Source organism: Mytilus trossulus, chromosome 4, assembly GCF_036588685.1.
Source record: "Mytilus trossulus isolate FHL-02 chromosome 4, PNRI_Mtr1.1.1.hap1, whole genome shotgun sequence".
NCBI lineage: Eukaryota > Metazoa > Mollusca > Bivalvia > Mytilida > Mytilidae > Mytilus > Mytilus trossulus.
The window spans coordinates 51423986-51447950 of NC_086376.1; the positions used below are offsets into that span (position 1 = coordinate 51423986).

Here is a 23965-nt window from a genome sequence, read left to right on the forward strand (position 1 = left end):
ACTTCATTTAGCGTTGGTTGAAAGGTTAGATTCACAAGTAATTGCAGAGAAACAACATCAAAAACCATTTTTTCAAACTATCAAGAACAACAAAACCTGGGCAGCAAAAGTGAAAATATTCAATATCAAACTTGACCTCCATTTTTTTATCATTCAGTTATGACATGGAAATGACATAAAGGTCCTTTTTCCAATAGATCCTAACTCTTGAATGGTGAAAGTGAAATGTGTCGATATCAAACTTGACTGCTATTTTATCATTCATTAGATGCAACAAATTATAATTTGAAAACTCTTTGTAAAATGGTTCATATTTAAAGTTATTGCACAGAAACAACAAAGTGCCATTTTCCAATAGATCAAGGAACATAGCTCCTGAAGAGTATAAGAGTATAATAAGACTATAGGTGAAAATTGTAAATATCAAATTTGACCTCCATTTGGTCATAAGAATTGACATATATAATTTGAAAAGGATCAGTTGAACTGTTCATAAGTAATCACATGGGAACTGTTGTCAAACACCCACCCGTCTGCTCTTTATAAAAAGAGGCTCTCAAGAGCCTGAATTGCTCACCTGTTATTTTTTGCTTAAAATCTTTCCATGATTATTTTGCTTTTTAATACATAAAATGAGTGTCTTAAAAATTTCATTTAAATGAATCTGTCATATTCTGTTCAAAAGTGAAAAAAAGGCATTTTTTCTCCCTATGTTCCATTTTAGTCATAGTGGCTATGTGTCTTGATGTAGAAGGAAATAAAATACAAAGTTTATACTAGATATTCTGAAACTCATTCACCCTAAGATGAATGTGGCCAAGATTGATTAAATTTGGCCCAGTAGTTTCAGAGGAGAAGTTTTTTTGTAAAAGTTAACAACGACGGAAGACGACGACGGATGCCAAGTGATGAGAAGTGGACCTTTGGGCCAGGTGAGCTAATAATAACCAAATCTGCAAATTTCTTGAAAATTACCAATTTAGTAGCAGCAACCCAATGATAGGTTATCAGATTCATCAGAAAATTTCAGGGCTGATAGAACTTTACCTAAGGAACACTTTTACTGTGTAGGATTTGCTCTAAATGCTTTGATTTTTGAGATACATGTATAAGCCAACAAGAGTGCACACGCTGAAATGTCTCGCCTTCTTTACTAATCATTGATATTTTGTAGATAGTCCTAAATATAAAGCTTTATTAGGGCCCCGACTAAAAGTCGGGTCGCCCTATAGTGATCAGTCTGTCCGTCCGTCCGTCCGTCTGTCCGTCTGTCCGTCCGTCTGTCCGTCCGTCCATAACACTTTAACTTTGTGTCCGCTCCATATCTAGAAAACCATTATGATTTCATACTTTATACCTTTCATGTTTATTAACCACCATCAGAGGGCGTGTCATGATGTATGTACAACTTCCGAGGTCAAAGGTCAAGGTAAAAAAAACTTTGGTTTCAGTTGACAACCCTGTGTCCTGTGGTTATGATCGTGTCCGCTCTATATCTTGAGAACCCTTATGATTTCAAAGTTTATACTTGACATCCATTTTAACCAACACCAGAGGGTGTGTCATGATGTATGTACAACTTCCTAGGTCAAAGGTCAAGAACTTTGGTTTCAGTTGACAACCCAGTGTCCTGTGATGAAGATCGTGTCCGCTACATATCTAGATAAACGTTCTGATTTTATACTTAATACTTAACATGTTTATTAACCAACACCAGAGGGTGTGTCATGATTTATGTACAACTGCCTAGGTCAAAGGTCAAGGTCAAAAACTTTGGTTTCAGTTGACAACCCTGTGTCCTGTGGTAAAGATCGTATCTGCTCCATATCTGGATAACCTTTATGATTTCAAAGTTTATACTTGACATCCATTTTAACCACCAACAGAGGGCGTGTCATGATGTATGTACAACTTCCTAGGTCAAAGGTCAAGGTAAATAAAACTTTGGTTTTAGTTGACAACCCTGTGTCCTGAGTTGAAGATTGTGTCCGCTCTATATCTTGGGAACCGTTTTGATTTCAAATATTATACTTGACATCCATTTTAACAAACACCAGAGGGTGTGTCATGATGCATGTACAACTTCCTAGGTCAAAGGTCTGTCTGTCTGTTGGTCTGTCCATCACTTACAATTTTGATTCACACTATATTTATTTACCCAACGTTATTGACAGCGGGGCCCACAGAGATGGCTTCCATTTCAATGATATCTAGTTACAACTGTCACATAAACTTAACATTATCCAAGAAAACTAAACATTGACCAATGAACCATAGAAAAATAAGGTCAAGGTCAGAATGCAGGGATGGGGTCGATTACTTTGAAATGTAATCGATTAAATTACAATTACTTTGCTTATAAAATGTAATCGATTACATTACAATTACACCTTATTTCAAATGTAATTGATTACATTAGATTACTTTTCTTAAAAGTAATCATGATTACTTGTGATTACTTATGATTACATTGTATATTGCAATATTGAAGAATTTCTAGTAACTTTTTATATTCACAAAAAAGCTAATTTTGTTGATTTTTTTAAGCCATAATTTATTTATCTTATTTAAAAGAATTTAGACAAGTACAGTGTAACATGTGTTATTTGATAACATAGGCATAGACAAGTGTCCTTTCTCTATGTAAAAGATATAACTTCGTTTTTTCTACAAATTTTAACCAACTGCCAAATTCACAAAAAAAAACTGTACAAATAATGAAAAAATCAATTAAGTATAAAGCTTTATTGTCAGTGGGGACATAATTGACACATCTATCAATGTTTTTACAGGTGTTAATTACTACTTCCATTTTTTATCAAACAATAGGTGAGCTTGGGTATTAAAATTTTATTGTCTTAATTGCAATATCAATAAAGTTATTAAGTGGTTGATTGTTATAATTTGTTTGAAAATTTTGAATTCATATATCATAATATTTATAGAAGACAAAATTTATTAAAATTGTCAAAAATGAAATATGATTTTAAATTCCTTTTTAAAATAAAAGGGCTCATGCAGATATGTATGTCGACCCTCAAATTCAAATTCGAACTAAATGTTTTCTGCTTTTGAATTTCATTGTAGATTTTTAAAAATATTGGGCATACTTATATACAAATGGAGTTAATATCAGAAGTGTTCAATCAATGAATAAAAATGTTTTCAAGACATACTCTTATATAATAAGAGCTCAATCGCACAAACACCGGAAAGAAAATTCCTTTCGTAAACTGTTAACAGAATAAAACACTTGATTATACAAAACTTGTTATATAGATGATACTGTTTATTAAATGAAACAAAGTCCCATCATAGTGAATACTAGTTTATGTTTTTTTTCATGCTCTACATTTTCATATTGTCTATCAAAAACACTATTTCCTATATACCAGTATACAATATTTGTAATCAGCAAGTAATCATATGAATGTAATCTTAAAGTAATCTAAAAGTAATCATGATTACACCTGTTTTTGGCCATGTAATCGATTACATTATGATTACTTGTAATCAGAAATGGCATGATTACTGATTACATAGGATTACACTGCAAAATGTAATCGATTACAGCTGATTACGATTACTGATTACGATTACCCCATGCCTGGGTCAGATGGACAATACCAGGCAGACATGTACAGCTTACAACTCTTCCATACAACAAAAGTTGACCTATTGCTTATAGATTAAGAAAAACAGACCAAAACACAAAAACTTAACACTGAGCAACATGAGCAATAAACCGTGAAAAGGAGGTCATGGTCAAATACAATGTGAGCAACTGACAATTAGATCATAAAATATTTCCATACACCAAATATAGTTGACCTATTGCATATAGAATTAGAGAAAAAGACCAAAACTCAAAAACTTAACTTTGACTATTGAACCATGAAAATCAGGTCAAGGTCAGATGACACCTACCAGCTAGACATGTACACCTCATAATCATTCCATACATCATATATAGTAGACCTATTGCATACAGTATAAAAAAAAGGACCAAAACACAAAACTTAACTATAACCACTGAACCATCAAAATGAGGTCAAGGTCAGATGACACCTGCCAGTTGGACATGTACACCTTACAGTCCTTCCATATACCAAATATACAAGACCTATTGCTTATAGTATCTGAGTTATGGACTTGACCACCAAAACTTAACCTTGTTCACTGATCCATGAAATGAGGTCGAGGTCAAGTGAAAACTGTCTGAAGAGCATGAGGATCTTGCAAGGTACGCACATATATCTTTATCCTATTACTACTAATAAGAGAGAATTAAACATTACAAAAAATCTTAACTTTTTTTTCAAGTAGTCACTGAACCATGAAAATGAGGTCAAGGACATTGGCCATGTGACTGACGGAAACTTCGTAACATGAGGCATCTATATACAAAGTATGAAGCATCCAAGTCTTCCACCTACTAAAATATAAAGCTTTAAAGAAGTGAGCTAACACCGCGTCCGCCGCCACTGGATCACTATCCCTATGTAGAGTTTTCTGCAACTAAAGTCACAGGCTTGACAAAAATGCATTTTACCCCTGTTCTATATTTAGCCATGGCAGCCATGTTTTTAGATGAAACAGAAAATAAAACACAGACTTTATTCTAGATACCATAAGGATTATTCAGCTAAAGTTTGGTAGGAATTGGTTCAGTAGTTTTAGAGGAGAAGATGTTTGAAATAGTTTACACCAGACAGCTATGACCACAAATGACCCCAAGTGAAGACAAAAGCTCACTGTTCCTTCCTGAGCTAAAAAGAGTTTTAAAAAATGCAAAAATTATCAACAGGAACACAACAGATCTACAAACCAGACAATATGCCTGAAATCAGCCAGATATTACAAATTTGTAGGTGTTCTTGCTCTAAACTATTTGAAATATTTCCATTGCATTGTATTCTGTCTCCTTGTAGGGTCTAGTTAAGAAATCTAGCTATGTCTATTTTAACCAGAGTTAGAGGGATAATAATGCAATCACCTGGCATTTTATTTACTATAGTAAATTCAAACTTCAATCCTAATTTATCAAAGAATTGAAAGAGTATTCAATTGATATAAAATTATAGTGGTAGTCATCTTATGTCCATTATCTGGTTCGTCCTAACATGCATGAAATATTTTCCACTGGATGTTAAACAACAAACAATCAATCAATAAGTTATCTGGCAACTTCAGAAATTCAGAAATGATAATTTTGTACTGATTAAAGTAGTCGTCATATTGGATTTTTTTTATTTCTAAGCTAACAATACAACTGTATATGAAATATGTATATAAAAAAGCACAGTTTTATCAACAATTTTAATAGCACAACATCTCTTTTGTTCCAAATCCATAATAGATCACAACTCTGTATCAAACATCCATAAGCATTCCTCATACCATTTTCATTCAAGCTTTGTATTTTTCCAAAAAGTCTAAAAACAAACATGCTTTCATGTATATTTGATATGGAATTCCAAGCCCTTTTTAAATGCATGATTAATTTGAATATTGAACTTTTGTGTTTCTCAATAATTACTTTTGTGGAAACCAGGCCAAAATTTAGGAAAGAATTTCTGAAAAAATAATGATGAATTGAATAACATTTATCTAAAAAAAAAAAACAGAAAAGAAAGAAACAATTTCTGATGTCGTATGGTATTTTAAACACCCTGAAAAGTAAACCTGGAATAAAAATACAATAGAACATGGCTATTAAATTCAGTAAATATTTCAAATGGAAATGTAAAATATCAACTAATTTTTTTAAATGATGATGGGATAACATAAAATCCAACGTCACATTCTCATTATGATTCAAGACAGATTCAAGTAAAAAATTGGCAACATTCAAAAAATAAATGAAGAATCATTGTCAATTATAATGCAGTAGTCAGTAAAATTTTAGTGACTTAATAGGAATTCTACTTCTTACTAATGGATGAATTGTGCAAGGAATAAAACCTTAGGATCAGTTCCTGTGATAACAAATATATACATTGTGTATTATAACTACAAGTTATAAAAAACATCTATCCCATTACAGCATTAGCTTCTGTTAAAGATGTCTCGGCAGCTTTGTATTCTTCAGCTTCCTTTAAATCTTCTTCTTTTTCCTGCAATACAGAATAAAAATTCATGGATATGCAATCTGAGGAAAAAGATTTAGCCACAATAGTATCTGTTATAAGTTTTAAATTTGAAAAAAATATATAATCAAGAAAAGTCTTTTCACCCGTCATTAAATTTAATGAATCTTTTCTAATGAACTTCAAATTTAGGATACAATATCCTCACTTACATCTAGAAATTGACAATGGGGGTAATTTGAGAACTTAACTTTACTCCAAAAGAGTTCAGTATAATTTTCCTATTGTGAACTTTCCATTTATCTATGGTAACATACAAGCAGTGCTTGTGGAATGTATATCTCGCAGTTGATACTATATTCCAAGGATTTTATTTCTTATCAGGATTACCTTTAAAGGGAAAATTCGTGATTTTTTACTTATGGTTTAAATATGTTCATTATGAAATAAAATACATATTCACAAAGTTTCATCGCTATTTGTGTAGTAATAAAGGAGAAATTCAATAATTAAAGAAAAAAGTATTAACTACTTCCTGTAGGTTGTGATGTTTTCTCCTGGTATTGCATGCCGAAATTTATAAATACAAGTCTTGGTTTTTAATCATATTTTAATGTTTTCGTAAGTGCGCTGATGACTAATGGTATATCTAATAACAATTCGATAATAAGAAAATAAAACGCACAGACGTGCAGTTGTACACATTCATGAGATAAATTTTCTACATTTACCGTAAATATTTCTATTTTTTTTTGTAGACAGCACAAGAAATTATTAATATACACTCTTATCATATACTTTGACTAAATAACATATGATTTTTACTGTATGATAATAGCATAAAATTAACGTAAATTCCATATTTTTTTAATTGGTGCTTAGCGGGCTGATATTAAAAGTTTATCACATGCTTCGATTGTTATCACATGCCTTTCCATAACGTTATCGCATGGCATTCCAGTGATACTCTGCAAATTCCGGAAAATACACCTCAATGCTACGTTTTCTATGTAAATTATTTATATTTTTGTCGATTTGTCCATATTGAAATATGTTTCTTCTCTGTTGAGGCATTTAATAGAAAGATTTAATATAGACAATACTGAATTTGGGGTCCGACTTCCGTGAACTTTTCACTCTTTGAAATTCTATTTGGGAACCACGTAAAAGGATAAATATATGAATCTGTTATTTTGCTCCATTGTTGAAGCATATGATAAAAAGATCATAACATGTAATTTTTCATATCGCATGTATTATCATGCGGCTCTTGGGCTGATATTGAACCTAGGGCTGATAATACATGCGATATGGAAAATACCATGTAATAATCTGATATTATCATTTATTTATGTTTTTTAAAAGGGGGAAATAGAACTAGTTTTACAAAAGCATTTTAATTTTCCTAAGGCAAAAAATGTATGGGAACACTTTAACTTAAACATTTAAAAGCCATGACCAAATGAAAGGTATTACATTTTTACTTCTAGCGTTTGGCATTATATTTTGGCTGAGACTACTATAACACATCTTTTGGGGTCCTTAGTGCTCCTTTGTGCACAAAGGAGGTCCTTTGCGGTGTTTTAGAGACCGCTTAAATTTTGTTAAATTTTGTACACAGGCTGTATATCACAGACAGTTTTATATTGGTATAGTATATATTTTATAAATTTTACCTGTGCACACCTGGTTTACTCGTGATCAGATACATGATATATTTACCTTGTTCATTGTGTATTAAATTACACAAGCCTGCCAGGAAGACGACCGTTGGAATACCTGAATATGTCACTTTTACAATACCCCAGTAATTACTGGTATTAAGCTATGCTGATTACAAGAAGACAACTTTTTAAACGTTGCTCAAATTAGGTAAAAACCCATAATAAGCTAAAAATATACGTAAAAAAAAAGCAGTTAAAAAAACTTTTTCAAAAGAGATAAATCTCAGTTTCTAATTCTCCAAATATTTTTTCACTTTATTGAGACTATAACTATAACATTATTATAGCATAATTCCTATATTATACTTGATACTGTATCTTGGTGCCAAAAATGTAATGACGAGCTAAAATCAATGTACGATCTTATGTCATTTACAGCTTTTTAACCCGACTTCAGCATTGTACGCTGAATATTTAACCCTCTAAAAAAAATTAAGATGTCTTGTTAAGTATTTTTGGAAATATTCTTATCAATCTTAGTGAAGCATTAATTGATTTGATGATCTTGGAAACTATGAAGACTTCTTCCATTACTTGGTCGTGTAGAACATCCATCAGCTTGACAAGTCATTTTAACACTGATTAACGGACATGTCGTGCTGGGTACTAGGACTTTGTGGTAATTAGATATCCATGGTCATTAGTTTTCAAGATGGCGTCTTGCTTATCTAGACAAATAAACCTTTAATATTTTGGGAATATGGTTATTTATTTAGGATGAACATAATATCAAATTTTAATTTTTTTGATTGTTTGCTAATTAGAGTGAAATATTGAATCAAGGGTTTCGGTTCCTGATGGCAATTTTTAAATCCATACCAAGGTTGTATGAAGGCAATCATGGTTTTGGTAACAGTTATATCAAATATTTGCATCTGAAAGTCACAAAGGCAACCAAGTCCATGGATATGCTTTACTTGTAGCCCAAATTCCAAGTTCAACCATGAGCAATAAAATTGGTGCAACAAGTGCAGGAGGCAGTTTTTTTTCCCTTTTTGGGAAGACCTGAGTTCACCCATTAGGTGAGGTTAGTAGTTCTCTATCTTGATTTTGTTTAAGTTTGAAGGCAGTTTCTACCTTTACAGTACCCCCTTAAAGCTGTTTGAACATACTTATATATTCTTGCAGTAGCCTGGGTTCCTGCCCAAATACCTACTGTATGCCACTAAACAAACCAGGATCGCAGTAAATCCTATTTTTCTAAACAAATTATGTTTGCAAAACATATTTAAGAGTAACTAACAGTTGAATAAATACACCACAAGTAACCAGATCCGTTTTTCCACATCCAAAGTAAACTTACCAATAATTTAGTTAATTCTTCATGGGCTACTTTCAGTCTTTTCAATGAGTCTGGAATCATTTGTTTACACTCCCCTAGGACTTCTACCTATAATAATATCTGAATGTTATATTCTCTGCTATTTACATGTGACACTCATACAGTAAATATTACAACAATAAACAGCTGCGCCATGAGCGCATGATACGCCCGACGTCTTATGTGGAAGTTATATGCAATAATCATAAATAGTTTCTGAGAAAGTTTTAAGCAATAACCATACATAGTTTTTGAGACACGACAGGAAACCCCCCACCCTGTTTTTTTTTTTTACAAAAAACTAAATATCACTAAAATAAAATTTTGAATCAAAACCAAAAAGTATACAGATCTTAAGATTAATATAACAAAGAAGTGTGTAAAGTTTTAAGCAATAATCATAAATCATTTTTGAGATACAGCCCTGTTTAACAAAATACTCAATAACTCAAAAATAAAATTTTGAATCATCACCAAAAAGTATACACATCTTTAGATCAATATAAAAAAGAAGTGTGTAAAGTTTTAAGCAATAATCATAAATTGTTATAGAGATATGGCACAACATGTAAAAAAACCTCCCCCTTTTTTTACAAAATACTCAATCACTCAAAAATGAAATTTTTAATCATCATCAAAAAGTATACAGATCTTAAGATCAATATAACAAAGACATGTGTAAAGTTTGTAGCAATAATCATAAATCGATTTTGAGATATGGCGCAACATGTAAAAAAAAACTCCCCCTTTTTTACAAAATACTCAATAACTCAAAAATGAAATTTTGAATCATCACCAAAAAGTATACAAATATTAAGATTAAAATAACTAAGAAGTGTTTAAAGTTTTAAGCCATAATCAAGAATCGTTTTTGAGATACAGTGCGACATGTGAAAAAAATATACCAGTATTAACCAAAATGGGCAAGAGTATAGTAAAAGAAGAGGGAGGAAAGATACATGTACCAAAGGGACAGTCAAACTCATAAATTTAAAACAAACTAACAACGCCATGGCTAAAAATGAAAAAGACAAACAGAAGTACACATGACACAACATAGAAAACTAAAGAATAAACAACACGAACCCCAACAAAAACTAGGGGTGATCTCAGGTGCTCCGGAAGGGAAAGTAGATCCTGCTCCACATGCGGCACCCGTCCTGTTGCTTATGTGATTACAAATCCGGTAAATAGTCTAATTCGGTAGGTAAAAGCTGGGCAAGGAATCAGGGGTTTGCATTAGAAAGATGTATCTTTTAATCTAAAATAATTTCCAAAACTTATAACCAGAAATTTAGTTATACATTTTTATGTGCTCTGAATAAACTGAAAATGTGAATACCTGTTTCTTTATATCATATTCATCCTTTCCTTCTGTCTTCATTTTCTCTATTTTTGCTTCCTGCTGCTCTGACTCTTTTTCATAGGAAAGTTTCTCTTTTGTCAGTCTGAAAATACATATTTTTAATCATTCAGCTCAGGAACATATATATCTATTGACAGGACTTGACACTACCTAATTTCAGCCATTTTCATCGTCGGGTTATACATATAGTTAACAAATACACAATATGGAAACAGACATGTTTTAAAAAGGTACTCGCTATTATCCTAATAATTTCTGATAAATAATGTTATGTCATTCAAACTGAGTGATGCCTGAGTGTATCAAACTTCTACTGTCACTTTAAATTAATTATAATCTCATTCATTTTATCACAGAGGTGTACAGAATGCAAACAGGGTAATAACAAGTGAAACTGCGAGCTACTGCTCACTGATGATACCCCCGCCGCAAGTGGATAATATTAATAGTGTAAAAATATGCAAGTGTTCGGTAAACAGGAAGTTGTCAAGTGATGAATCTGAAAACGCATCACACGGTATAGCTGACTTATATAAATCCTGAAACCAAATTTCAGAAATCCTTGTATTGTAGTTCCTGAGAAAAATGTGACGAAAATTTTCAACTTGGCTATCATGTGTAAAATCATTCAAGTGTTTGTTTACAGGAAGTTGTCAAGTGATCAATCCGATAACGTATCACAAGATAAAGCTGACTTAGATAAACCCTGAAACCAAATTTCAGAAATCCTTGTGTTGTAGTTCCTGAGAAAAATGTGACGAAACATTTCAACTTGGCTATCATGTGTAAAATCATACAAGTGTTTGGTAAACAGGAAGTTGTCAAGTGATGAATCTGAAAACGCATCACACGGTATAGCTGACTTAGATAAACCCTGAAACCAAATTTCAGAAATCCTTGTATTGTAGTTCCTGAGAAAAATGTGACGAAAGTTTCATGGGACGGACTGACTGACAGACTGACGGACGGACAGAGGTAAAACAGTATACCCCCCCTTTTTTAAAGCGGGGGTATAAAAAGAGGGCATTGATTGCCTTTCCAAATTCCAATACACTGTGAAACACTTCATATCAATACAGTATTGATATGAAGTGTTTTATTTATACATCACACTTATTTTGGTCATTTTTTAGGACAAAATATATATCCTTTATGATTAAACTTCTTTGTATTTATGCTTAGAATTATGTGTTTACTTTATTGAGCAGTTTCATTAGTTTTTCAATCAGACGCTACCAAAATCCATAAATTATTGCAGTCTTGTAAAGTCTGAGAATTTTTAAATTTTATACTAATAGCCTATCATATTCATTTCCTGTTAGATATAGTATTACCATGATTACAGAGATGCACAAATTACTGAAAACAACATTTATAATTTATAGTTATTGTGGTATGCATGGTAAAACTTTTAGAAGAAACAAAATAAAGAGTTCAGCAAAATCCAGGATTTTTTTTTCTCAAATACAAAATGCATTTGAACATGTTGAAATCTATTTATCTACAAAAATGTGGGTCATGCTATGATACATGGATACTATATGCCTTAAATGCTCCTGTTAGTTTAACATTACTCTGATGTCCAACTGGCTGTTTCGCCAGACAACTGGGGCTGTGGGATATCATAGTAGTCCCATATCAAAAAGTGGATATTTGCCTGTCAAAATGGATGCACTGCTTTGTTGCTTCTGGGACAGACTGACAACCTTGAATTATTTGTTCATTTTTCATTTATCTTTTCATTCATGCCAGTTGCCACCCTTTATATTTTCATATTTAGACAGTTTTCACAGTAATCTATACAAACATGACAGTGTGTGTCCTTTGGCCAATTGCCAACAGCGAGTAAGAATGGTATTTGGCGAGTCCAGGTTCAATAGAACTCACCCTGGTGGCGAGTAGCTCTTCTGTGGTGACTTTGAATCAAGCCTTCAAAAAGATTGTAACAAAAATATTTCCCCACAAAATCTATACTGTTATCCTTGACTTCTTAAACAGGGGCCCAGATGATACATATTATGTTACATGTGTTCTGATTGGCTAGATGACAGTGGTATGAAAAACTAGGTCTCACTAATTAGCGACAAGAAGCGTCAAGAAGTGACAAGACTATTTAGCGACAAGAAAACATTTTTTTTTTTAAATATAAAGAAATATACGAGCAGAAATAAATTGATATTAACCAGGCGCATGTTCCTTGTTTTATTGCTACAATAACATCCAATTAACACGCTCACACTTTGTACATGGGCCAGAATATACATAAATAGTGAACACCTGTACTGTCATGACTGTGGAAAACTCAAGATTGTCATTAATTTCCTTTAATCTTCAATCAATACAGTACACACAGAGAGGATGTAATCTCATACTCCCAACACTGATTCTGGTGTATCACAGTGTCACACTGTGAAACACAGATTTTCCCTCCCAAAAAACACCAAGTAATTACTCCCACCTGGGAGGGTTTTATGAGCTGCTGATTGCAGGTAAAAGTAATAAAAATCAACAAAGCATGACTACATGGCCTGACAGTGACATATAATTACATGTCAACTATTCTCTCACTTCTTCCTATTTCAACCATTTCCTATTTTGTTTTATTTCTGAAAGCTATAAAAAAAAGTTTATGAAATGATTATGAAAAATTATATATAAGTATTTTTAGATTGGATTTTTTTTTACATTCGTTCAAAATCTCATAATTAAGAATGGCAACTTGATATTTACAATAAGTTGTATTAATTTCATTTTAAGCATATAGATATTAATAAATGCATGGTTTAAAAAATAAAAGTAATGATACAAAAAAAATGAATAAAATAAAATAATGTAGATAAATTTCATACATATTTTATTTTATAGACTGATTTAATCTTCATTTATTATTTAAATTTATAAAAAAAAAATTCTATAAATTCAAATAAAATATATGTCTTTATTTTCTATTAATTATACTCCACTTAAAGATGTTTTTTGTTTGTTTTAATTATGTTCCTTAGGTATGAAAAACCAACAATGTCAGAACAAATGCTGAATATATTTTTAATAAATATTTTTAAATAAGTTATGCAGGATTCTTTAATAAAATTAGATTATAATATATCTGATCAAATTTAACAAATCTCACACTTTTCATCATTTTTGTGACTGTCATTTAATGACAGGAAACACAAGAAATGTTTATTGTAGTCATCAACTACTAGCACACTTCAAAGGTAAACATAGCAATAAAAATCATGGTGTTGGGAGAAACCACACCAAGGTAATAAACAATTAAGGAGTTTTAGGGAGGAATTACTCCAAGTTTCTCCCAATTTCCTCCCAAATTTTGGAGAAAGTTGCTGGAGTTTCCTGGTGTGACACCAAGTTTTTACACAGTGTAGGGAGTATGAGATTACATCCTCTCTGTGTGTACTGTATGCATATATATGATAAATATCATTGAATTAGGCAATACACAAAATAAAATGATGAAAAATATTCACATTTTAATTTTCTTTTCCTCTTGTTTGATTTCAGTTCTTTGTATTTCACAATATATGTGTCTGTATTTTCTGCAAGTTTTTTATAAACTGTACAAGGAGAGTTTAAAAAACAAATTATACGATAAATATATTTATGTTTTAAAACACAAGTAAAAGTAATATCATTATACGAAAGGGTAAACATAATACTTGCTGTTTTAATAAATGATAAAATATCATGTAAATAAATGTTTCAATTTTTTTTCTATCAATATTAAGTTTCTTGTCTCTAAAATTGTTCTCTTTTGCATATTTTTTTAATATTTTTTTGGAATAAGTAATTTTAATAAAAAAAAGAATGTTTCTTGTCGCTAAAATAATTCTTCTTGTTGCTTCTTGACACTTCTTGTCGCTAAAATTCTTCTTGTTACTAATTAGTGAGACCGGAAAAACTTAACCCAATCAAACTGTGCTTTATAGATAGACAAATTTACTTTCACTTTCCTTTTGGCAATGTAAAATATGTTTTGAAGGTTGAAGCAAGATTAAATATCTTATAAACTGTAAATAAAAACTTAATTACAAATATAATGAATATTTAAATGAACAGCATTTATGGAAAAATAAGATGCTAATTTTTAATTCAGTTTGTTAATGAAAAGTAAAAAAAATAATCTTTAGGTGGTACATTGCTTATTAATCCAGCTTTTAAATAACATAAAAGGGAAGAAAAGGTCAGCAAAATAATCTTTACAGTGTACATAGCAGAACAATATTTCAAATAGCATCTATACTATTAAACAAGAAGACCTCATTTTGGGTGTCGCTTCTCTTCTTTCCACAATAAATTAATCAACATGCCTCTGTGTCCTATAGGTACAGTACATAGTGCCATTTGTCATCCATTCATATAATTATTCAGATTAAGTTATTTTTGGAGAAAAACGAGAAAAAAGGCATCCAGATATTGTCCCGTCATTGGACGAAATTTTAAGTCAGATTAGACTTCCGGTTTGTGTTTTTTTGTATACTTTGAAGTTCAAAGTTTGAACATACATTTTGTACATATACAAAGAATAAAGTGTATTTTAAGAATTCTATCTGCTATCATTTTCAAGTTTACTATCCACGGCAGTCACAGAGTTTATTATAAAAATAATTATTGTACCCAACTTTGCATTCCGGCAATTAGTCTCCAATGTAACAATAATATTCTTATTATGGTTACATTTCCATGTATCCGTAGCCAGTGCCAAAAAGGTTTCACACACTGAAAGGTGTAAGGTATTTTTGAGATGTTTGTAACCGGAGAGCATGAATTTCATTACAAAATTACTTGTCTCCGCCAGGGCTGGAACTCGGGACCTCTGTGATATAAGGCAGCGTGTTAACTGACTGAGCTAAAGAAGTACTTCCTTATATAGGCTTAGCTCAACCGCTTACGACTGACTAAGAATCTACTAAGTTTTCTAAGGGAAGCAATCCCGTCACATGTTAACACGGACATTCTACCCAAACGTTCCATGAAAACCTTAAATCCCGATTTAAAAAAATACATGAAAGTGACGCATGTTTATAAATATAAAACACTGCACGATTCATTTAAACCGGTTTCTGTTGCTACGCGCGCTGACGCAACTTGTGACTTTAAATGCGTATTACCTTTTGACAACACCTGTTTTTATCTTTATTTGTCTGACTCTAGGATCTGCCATGATTTACTTTGGTATTACAGTTTTCCTGTCTGGTGCGAAATAGAAATAGAATTGTGTAAACAGTATCGTGAGTCAACTTGCAGGACTGCTGAATTTCCAAACAGGAAGTAGTCTAAACAATATAAAACTTTAAAAAACACTGACCACATGATTTTCCGGTTTTGTCGATTCACAGAACAGATCAGAACATAATGGGAGACACAAATACGCAAGTCGAACCCAAGGCCGTAACTAGGCATCTTATTTTAGTGAGGCAAAATAATTGAGCCGAGCGTATGAAATGAATGGTGCAAAATCCTGCATTCTAGGCATTTTTAGAGAGTTTGATAATGTTTTGAATTTGGACACTTTTTATATAAATTTTTCATATTTTAAGACTTTTACTAACATCAATGTTAGATAATCATCCAAATATCACTGATTTGAGTCTGCTGCCAGAACATAGAACAAACATCGATTCAGTAGAGTATGCCAAATTTTTCTACGGCGGTTCAGTCAAATTGTTTCAGAATTATAATTTGGTCTGCTGATATCCTTATTGCATGGAGCATGACAAGACTGCACAATCTCTCCACTCATGCATGCTCTTTTCCAAGTTTTCAGTCATTTTAGGGCAGTCTGTGTTTCTAAAGGTAGCACATTATCATCAACACAATAACAAATGTCCTCTTCCAATTCCTTCTCCATCAGCAATTCCATAGCAGCATCTGTAGTAACAGTATTGTTTGCAAAAGGTAATTAAGCTTTCCTGTAAGCACCATCATACAATCGCAGTTACAAAATATTAAACTCGCTGTTATGCTGACAAAGAATAGACAAACTAGGGATAGAATGAGATAAGATACAAGTATATGATTCTATCTATATAGTAAGTATATCTGATATGGGTACAGGGGAAATTGGAATGGAGTTTTTGACGTTTACAAGTAGGTCCGTAATTTTAGTTCCGGAATCTATAAATCAAGGGGTTAGGGGTTGGGGTTGTCCGATTCCAAAACCCCGAATATAAAGAAGCGAAATTCCGTAGTCCCGATTAAGAAAATACAAAATCCTGTGTTAAAGGTTCTACCATTCCTCAATAGTATTAAATTGGAATATGGGATATTCTTTCAATTTTTAAGGTTAAAAAAACATGGATAAAAACTAATCCATGCATGTTTCATATTTTTTATATTTTATTTATCTGTGACCCGCCTGTAAACCGGAGAAAGATTAAAGTTCGTGAAATGAATACGCAGACAGGACTGCGCCCTTGCGATGCCCAGTTCTTGATTTGTCAAAAGTTGGTGAAAAGGAGAAATGAATACGCAGACATGACTCCCCTTCCGATGACCAGTACTTGATTTGTCAGTCTACATAGCTCTACAGAGCTTATGTTTGTATTTAATGTAACCCGACTTAAAATAAAATTTCTTATCTTATCTTATCTACTTATCGTTTTTGGATTGCACTAATGAAGTTATATGCAATACTCAGACTCTGTTCACAAAAAAAGTCTACCAGAATTATTCCTTCTTTACCTTCAGTGTCGCTTTTCTTTTTCTGCAATAGCCCATTTATAACTAGAGATCCATGATGATTATCGTTACTAGGTCAATGTAATCGAGAAACATCACCCGTTGAGATGCTGAGTTATATCCAGAAAGAATAGTTTAAAAGGAATGATGACAATTAAGTTATAGAAATCAAGGTTGAGACAGAACAACAAATGACTATTATATTTATATATATGTATACAAAAATAATCAGTGTCGAAATTTTAGTGAGGCAATATTGCCTCACTTGCCTCAAGGGTAGTTACGGCCTTGGAACCAAACACGAGAAAATGAGAAATTATAAATAAAACGCCAAAACACGAAAACACGTGAAATAAAAAGGCCGCAAACGTTGCATGCAAATAACCCTTTACCACCCTTATAGAAATGGATATATCAGAGACATATATACATGTGTACATTATGTCTCTTATATATTGGAATTCAAACTGGGTACACGACAACTCGTACTTTCGGCAACTCGTATGGCGCAGGAATAGTGTCACAATGGCGTTTTTATGCCATCGCATAATTCATTTATGCGATGCCATAATTATGTTTATGCGATGGCATAAATAATTATGGAATTGCATTATTATTTATGCGATTGCATAAATATAATTATGCGATGGCATAAATCTATTTATGCGATCGCAAAAATATCTTTACATTTACGCAACCGCATATTTATTTGGCACTGGCTACGGTTACATGGGAATGTAACAATAATAAAAATACTATTGTTACATAATCATTGAACACTAATTGCCTGAATGCAAAGCTGGGTAAGGAATCGATTTATTACGAATGTAACAATAATTATTGAGGCTACGGTTACATTGCGTTATTGTTACATGAAAACAGCAATATACGCTGGATTTATTAAATTTAAATCTTCTATAGTTATGTTGCTTAATTCTTTCATATGTACCCAATAATACTTGTGATAATGACAAATAATTAGTATTATTATTCAACAAATTGTGTTTGAATAGTTTATGTATTAATGGTTTTGGTGTTCTTTAAGATACTGTCCCAACTTGCAAGTCAGGAGCCTCTGGCCTTTGTAAGTCTTATATGATTTTTAATATTAGTTTCTTGTGTATAATTCGGACTTAAGTATAGCGTCCATTATCACTGAACTAGTATACATATTTGTCCTAGTAAGGGGCTTGCTGCAGGACGTCTCCGGGTGCGGGAGTTTCTCACTACATTGAAGACCCATCGGTGGCTTTCGGCTGTTGTCTGCTCTATGGTCGGGTTGTTGTCGCTTTTAAGTTGACACATTCCCCATTTCCATTCTCAATTTTACTTTAGATTAGTAGTGCCGCCAAAGGCGAAAAATATAGTTCAATGGGTTGTTGTTGGGAACTCGGGCTGAGAAGAGTGTCCACTTCTCAGTATTAAACTGCACACCTACTCTCATAACTGTCATTATACTTTGAACAAAGGACAAAGAGATTCCTATTACCAACTTAGTTTTGGGTGATAAAAAAAATAAAACTTTGGATGGATATGTAGAAACTGTCATTGTAAATATAAAAAAATAAAGAAATTGTATGTATTGTAAATATAAAATAAATTTCGTCAACTTTTATTATTTAGTACATATAGTCCCATGATCGTAGACTACGTTTTTCATGTAACAATAACGCAATGTAATCATAGCCTCAATAATTATTGTTACATTCGTAATTAATCAGTTCCTTACCCAACTTTGCATTCCGGAAATTAGTCTCCAATGTAACAATAATATTTTTATTATTGTTACATTTCCATGTAACCGTAGCCAGTGCCTATTTATTTTTGCGATCGCAGAATATTTTTTTTTTAACCAATGAAAATTGATATAACATCGACTTAATCTTACATTGAATTTTAAGGAAAAGTCAAAGTACGTTCGAATGAACTTTACTTAGTTGAAAGTAAACCTAGATTACCATCCAGATCATGGTACAAATAGGAGGATCAGACAGACAGATGGCTTCTCGCACAAGGCGTTATCCAGAATGTTGCTTGATTATTGATCATAGCGCCGTTAACTATATTGATTGATCGCTTTTACGAATACATACTCTTCCAACAAATTGGACGGACTAAATTTGACCACAGGCGCTTGGGACTATGATACAGTTTTTTTTTTGTTTTTTTTTTATTAAAATATTCAATTTTCTATTTTTATAATACATATCTATCACTTCTGTGCATGTCTCACCTAGTTTCGAGTGATTTAAACGACCCAGAGAAAATACCAAATTTTACTATCCATACTAAGAAATTTGGTATTTTCTCTGCGTCGTTTAAATCACTCGAAACTAGGCGAGACATGCACAGAAGTGATAGATATGTCTTATAAATTTAGAAAATTGAATATTTTAATAAAAAAAATAAAAAAATCTGTATCATGGACCCAAGCGCCTGTGAATTTGACTAGGGTTTGTCCAAGCAATTCAGGAAAGATGAAGTTATTGTATATATTGTGCATTTACTTCGGTCTGACATCAAGGAACTGAAAAGGTCTTTCCTCCACTGTTTGGAGAACTGTAGTGTTCAGGGGCGGATGCAGGAATTTTCGAAAGGGGGGTGCTAACCCAGGGCAAAGGGGGGGGGGGGGGGTGCAAAACATATGTCCCGATACAAATGCATTGATCGGCAAAAATAAAGGGGGGGTGCGCACCCCCGGAACCCCCCCTCTGGATCCGCCACTGGTGTTGAATACTCAGCACTATATATATATATGCACTGTCCCACAATTACTAAAAAACTATGTGTTATTTATACAGTCTGCAGTTAAAGTATTTAAAACATTTAGTAGATTTATAAACCATCCTGGATTTCTACCAAACTTGGACAGAAGCTTCTTACAATCAAAAAATAGCTTCGAGATGTAAATTTTTGAATCATTGTTTCCCCATTTTTGTCGAGCCTGTGACTTTTGTCTCAAAATCGAGACATAACGATCCCACATTCTGTCGTCGTCGAAAACAGTAAAAGTAGGCGAGACACTGTGTTCCGCAGAACCCTTACGAATACAAATTCATTTGAAGTTTTACTAATTCCATTGATTAAGATTGGAATTGAAGTTTTGCTGCTCTTCGCAATATTTAGTGACGATTTCTCACTACAATAAAGTATATTTTGGCTAACAACAGATTCAAAGGTTTCAGGTTGGGATAGGGTGACATTACAACCCCCTTCTTTAATTCATAAAAAAATCCCTACGTCAAAGCGTTTGTTCACACTATATAGTTAGGTACAAATGATAGGCAATTGCCCAGATGGATAAAGTTACGGAACTTTTTTAATTGAGGTCCAAAGATGGGGAAGAGTGACCCTACCAACTCTCTTCTTTAATTCATAAAAAATTCTTGCTCCGGCAAAACTTTTGTCCACACTAGGAACAAATAATACGCAATTGCCTAAGGTTGCCTGGCCCCAAAGGCCCAGGGGGGTAAAGTTATGGATTTTTTTTTTGTTGAGGTCCAAAGATGGGGTAGAGTGACCCTACCAACTCTCTTCTTTAATTCATAAAAATGTCTTGCTTCGGGAAAACTTTTGTCCACACTAGGAACAAATAATACGCAATTGCCTAAGGTTAACGTTGCTTGGCCCCAAAGGCCCAGGTGGTAAAAGTTACTGAACTATTTGAAATGATGCCCAAAGTTGGGGTAGTGTGACTCTACCACCTCCCTTCTCTAATTCATTAGAAAATCCCTTCGGCAAAGCTTTTGTCCACACTAGGTACAAATGATAGGCAATTGCCTAAGGTTGCCTGGCCCCGAATGCCTCCTTAGCTTGCCCTTAACAAATACATATACTATTCAGTGATAATGAACACCATACTAAACTCGATACTTACAAGAAACTAAAATAAAAAAGAATACAAGACTAACAAAGGCCAGAGGTTCCTGACTTGGGATAGGCGCAAAAATGCGGTGGGGTTAAACATGTTCATGAGCTCTCAATCCTCCCTCTATACCTCTAGAAAAGTAAACGCATAACAATACGCACATTAAAATTCAGTTCAAGAGAAATCCGAGTCTGATGTCAGAAGATGTAACAAGAGACAATAAGCAAAATGACAATAATACATAAATAACAACAGACTACTAGTAGTTAACTGACATGCCAGCTCCAGACTTCAATCAAACTGATTGAAAGATTATGTTTTCATCATATGAATATCAGGCACAATCCCTCCCGTTAGGGGTTAAGTATCATACAGTCAATATGTTCGGCAGCGCATATTAGAGGAGTAACGAAGGACTTAGATATCAAAATACGCCCGAACATTGAGAAATATCATATTTTGAATAATGAAATGGATATTTTGAATAATGGAATGAACTGACAGGACCCTTCAGCCCCTAATTACAGATAGATAGTATACCTCGATCGAAAACTTATTAAGAGAGGATATGTTCCGCAACGCATATTACAGGAGTAACGAAGGACTTAACTAGAGAAATACGCGTGAACATTCAAAAAGATCATGCAGTTGCGGAACATATTGACTATATACCTTTTGTTCCTATGTGAATAAGCTTTCGGTCGAGGTAGAATATATATTTGTAATTTGGGGCTGAAGGGTCCTGCCAGTCTATTCCATTATTCAAAATATCAATTTCATTATTCAAAATTGGCTCTTTCTCAATGTTCACCCTTATTTCGTCGATGTTTAAGACCTTTGTTACTCCTGTAATATCCGTTAAGGAACATATTGACTATATACCTTTTGTTCCTCTCTTGATAAGCTTTCGATTGAGGTATAATATATATTTGTAATTAGGGGCTGAAGGGTCCTGCCAGTCCATTCCATTATTCAAAATATCAATTTCATTATTCAAAATTGGCTCTTTCTAAATGTTCACCCGTATTTCGTCGATGTTTGAGTCCTTCGTTACTCCTGTAATATCCGTTGCAAAACATATTGACTATAAACATTTTGTTCCTCTCTTGATAAGCTTTCGATTGAGGTATACTATATATCTGAAATTAGGAGCCGAAGGGTCCTGCCAGTCCATTCCATTATTCAAAATATCAATTTCATTATTCAAAATTGGCTATTTCTCAATGTTCAGGCGTATTCCGATATTTAAGTCCTTCGTTACTCCTGTAATATCCGTTGCGGAACATATTGACTATATACAATTTGTTCCTCTCTTAATAAGCTTTCGATTGAGGTATAATATATATTTGTAATTAGGGGCTGAAGGGTCCTGCCAGTCCATTCCATTATTCAAAATATCAATTTCATTATTGAAAATTGGCTCTTTCTAAATGTTCACCCGTATTTCGTCGATGTTTAAGTCCTTCGTTACTCCTGTAATATCCGTTGCCGAACATATTGACTATAAACATTTTGTTCCTCTCTTGATAAGCTTTCGATTGAGCTATAATATATATATCTGTAATTAGGAGCTAAAGGGTCCTGCAAGTCCATATCATTATTCAAAATATCCATTTCATTGTTCCAAATTAGCTATTTTTTAATTTTCACGCATACTTTGGCATTTATTCCCTCTGTAACATTTGTAATGGTCATTGCGGCATATAACAATTATACTCAGTTTATTCCTCAATCCATAAGCTTTAATTTGGTGTATATTTTTTTAATTAATCTTTTTTTTTTATTCCACTGCTACCGCCCATCCCCTAATGAAAGAAAATTACCATTCCCTTAGACAAAGTTGTTCCGAAAATTTCACCATAAATACAGCATGTAAGAAAGATTTTGATTGGACAATGAAATCATTTTTGCCATAACATTAATGTAATTATGCGATAGCATAAAGCTTTTTACGATTGCATTAATGAAAGTGCGATCGCATTAATGAAAGTGCGATCGCATTAATAATTACGCCATTGCAAAAATAGAATTTTGCAATGGCAAAATAATTAAACCATGGCATAAAACGCCATTTATGCAATCGCATAATTATTTATGCCATCGCAGAATTATTTATGCAATCGCATAAATGAATTATGCAATCGCATAAATAAATTATGCGATTGCATTAAAACGCCATCGTGACACTATTCCTGCGCCATAAACTCGTACTCAACCAACTCGTAACCTATTTTTACCAACTCGTACCTATGTTTTATTTGATATTATTTATCTAGTTTATATGCATAGTTATTGTAACTTTCTTTCGTATATTATTATTTAGCAAAATACAAATAAAAAAACAACTTTCATTGCTAATAAAATGCAATTACAATTGTTTTAAATAAGCTTATCAAATGCTTATCGTTATAATCATTAGTATTCCTTAGAATTGATTGTTTGAAATTGTTTGGACGACAATTTATTTGATATGCACATTAAAATAATTATGTGATTGAACAGTATTGAACATTTATTGAACATGTCAACATTTTGAGATGAACTGCAGTTATATGAAATGAATTTGATTCAGATAAATCAAATTATTTAATGTATTGTTATTCTTATCTGTTATTGATTATAGTATCTAATAAAAAATATATAAATCTTTTGCAATTTGCTTTATACATGCATGTGCTTTATGGTTTCAATAATATTAGAAATGCATTCATTATATACATAAAATATACGAAATAAGACATATATAAAAGAAGATTTCGTATGATTGCTTATGAGACAACTCTTCACAAGAGACCAAAAATGACACAGAAATGAACAACTATAGGTAATCGTACAGTCTTCAACCATGAGCAAAGCCCACCCATACCACATAGTCAGCTATAAAATGACCATGTAAAA

The 23965-nt window shown here is 32.7% G+C and overlaps 1 protein-coding gene across 1 annotated transcript; it reads right to left on the reverse strand.

Moving 5' to 3' along the window:
• Window positions 1–5233: 5233 nt before the first annotated feature.
• On the reverse strand, window positions 5234–15838 carry LOC134715482 (tubulin-specific chaperone A-like). The gene is made up of 4 exons (XM_063577684.1): window positions 15630–15838; window positions 10477–10582; window positions 9117–9203; window positions 5234–6116 (listed from the first exon to the last, which is right to left on the reverse strand). Exons 1-4 carry the CDS (start codon window positions 15680–15682, stop codon window positions 6033–6035), a joined length of 330 nt encoding a protein of 109 aa, XP_063433754.1. The 5' UTR covers window positions 15683–15838; the 3' UTR covers window positions 5234–6032.
• Window positions 15839–23965: the final 8127 nt, after the last annotated feature.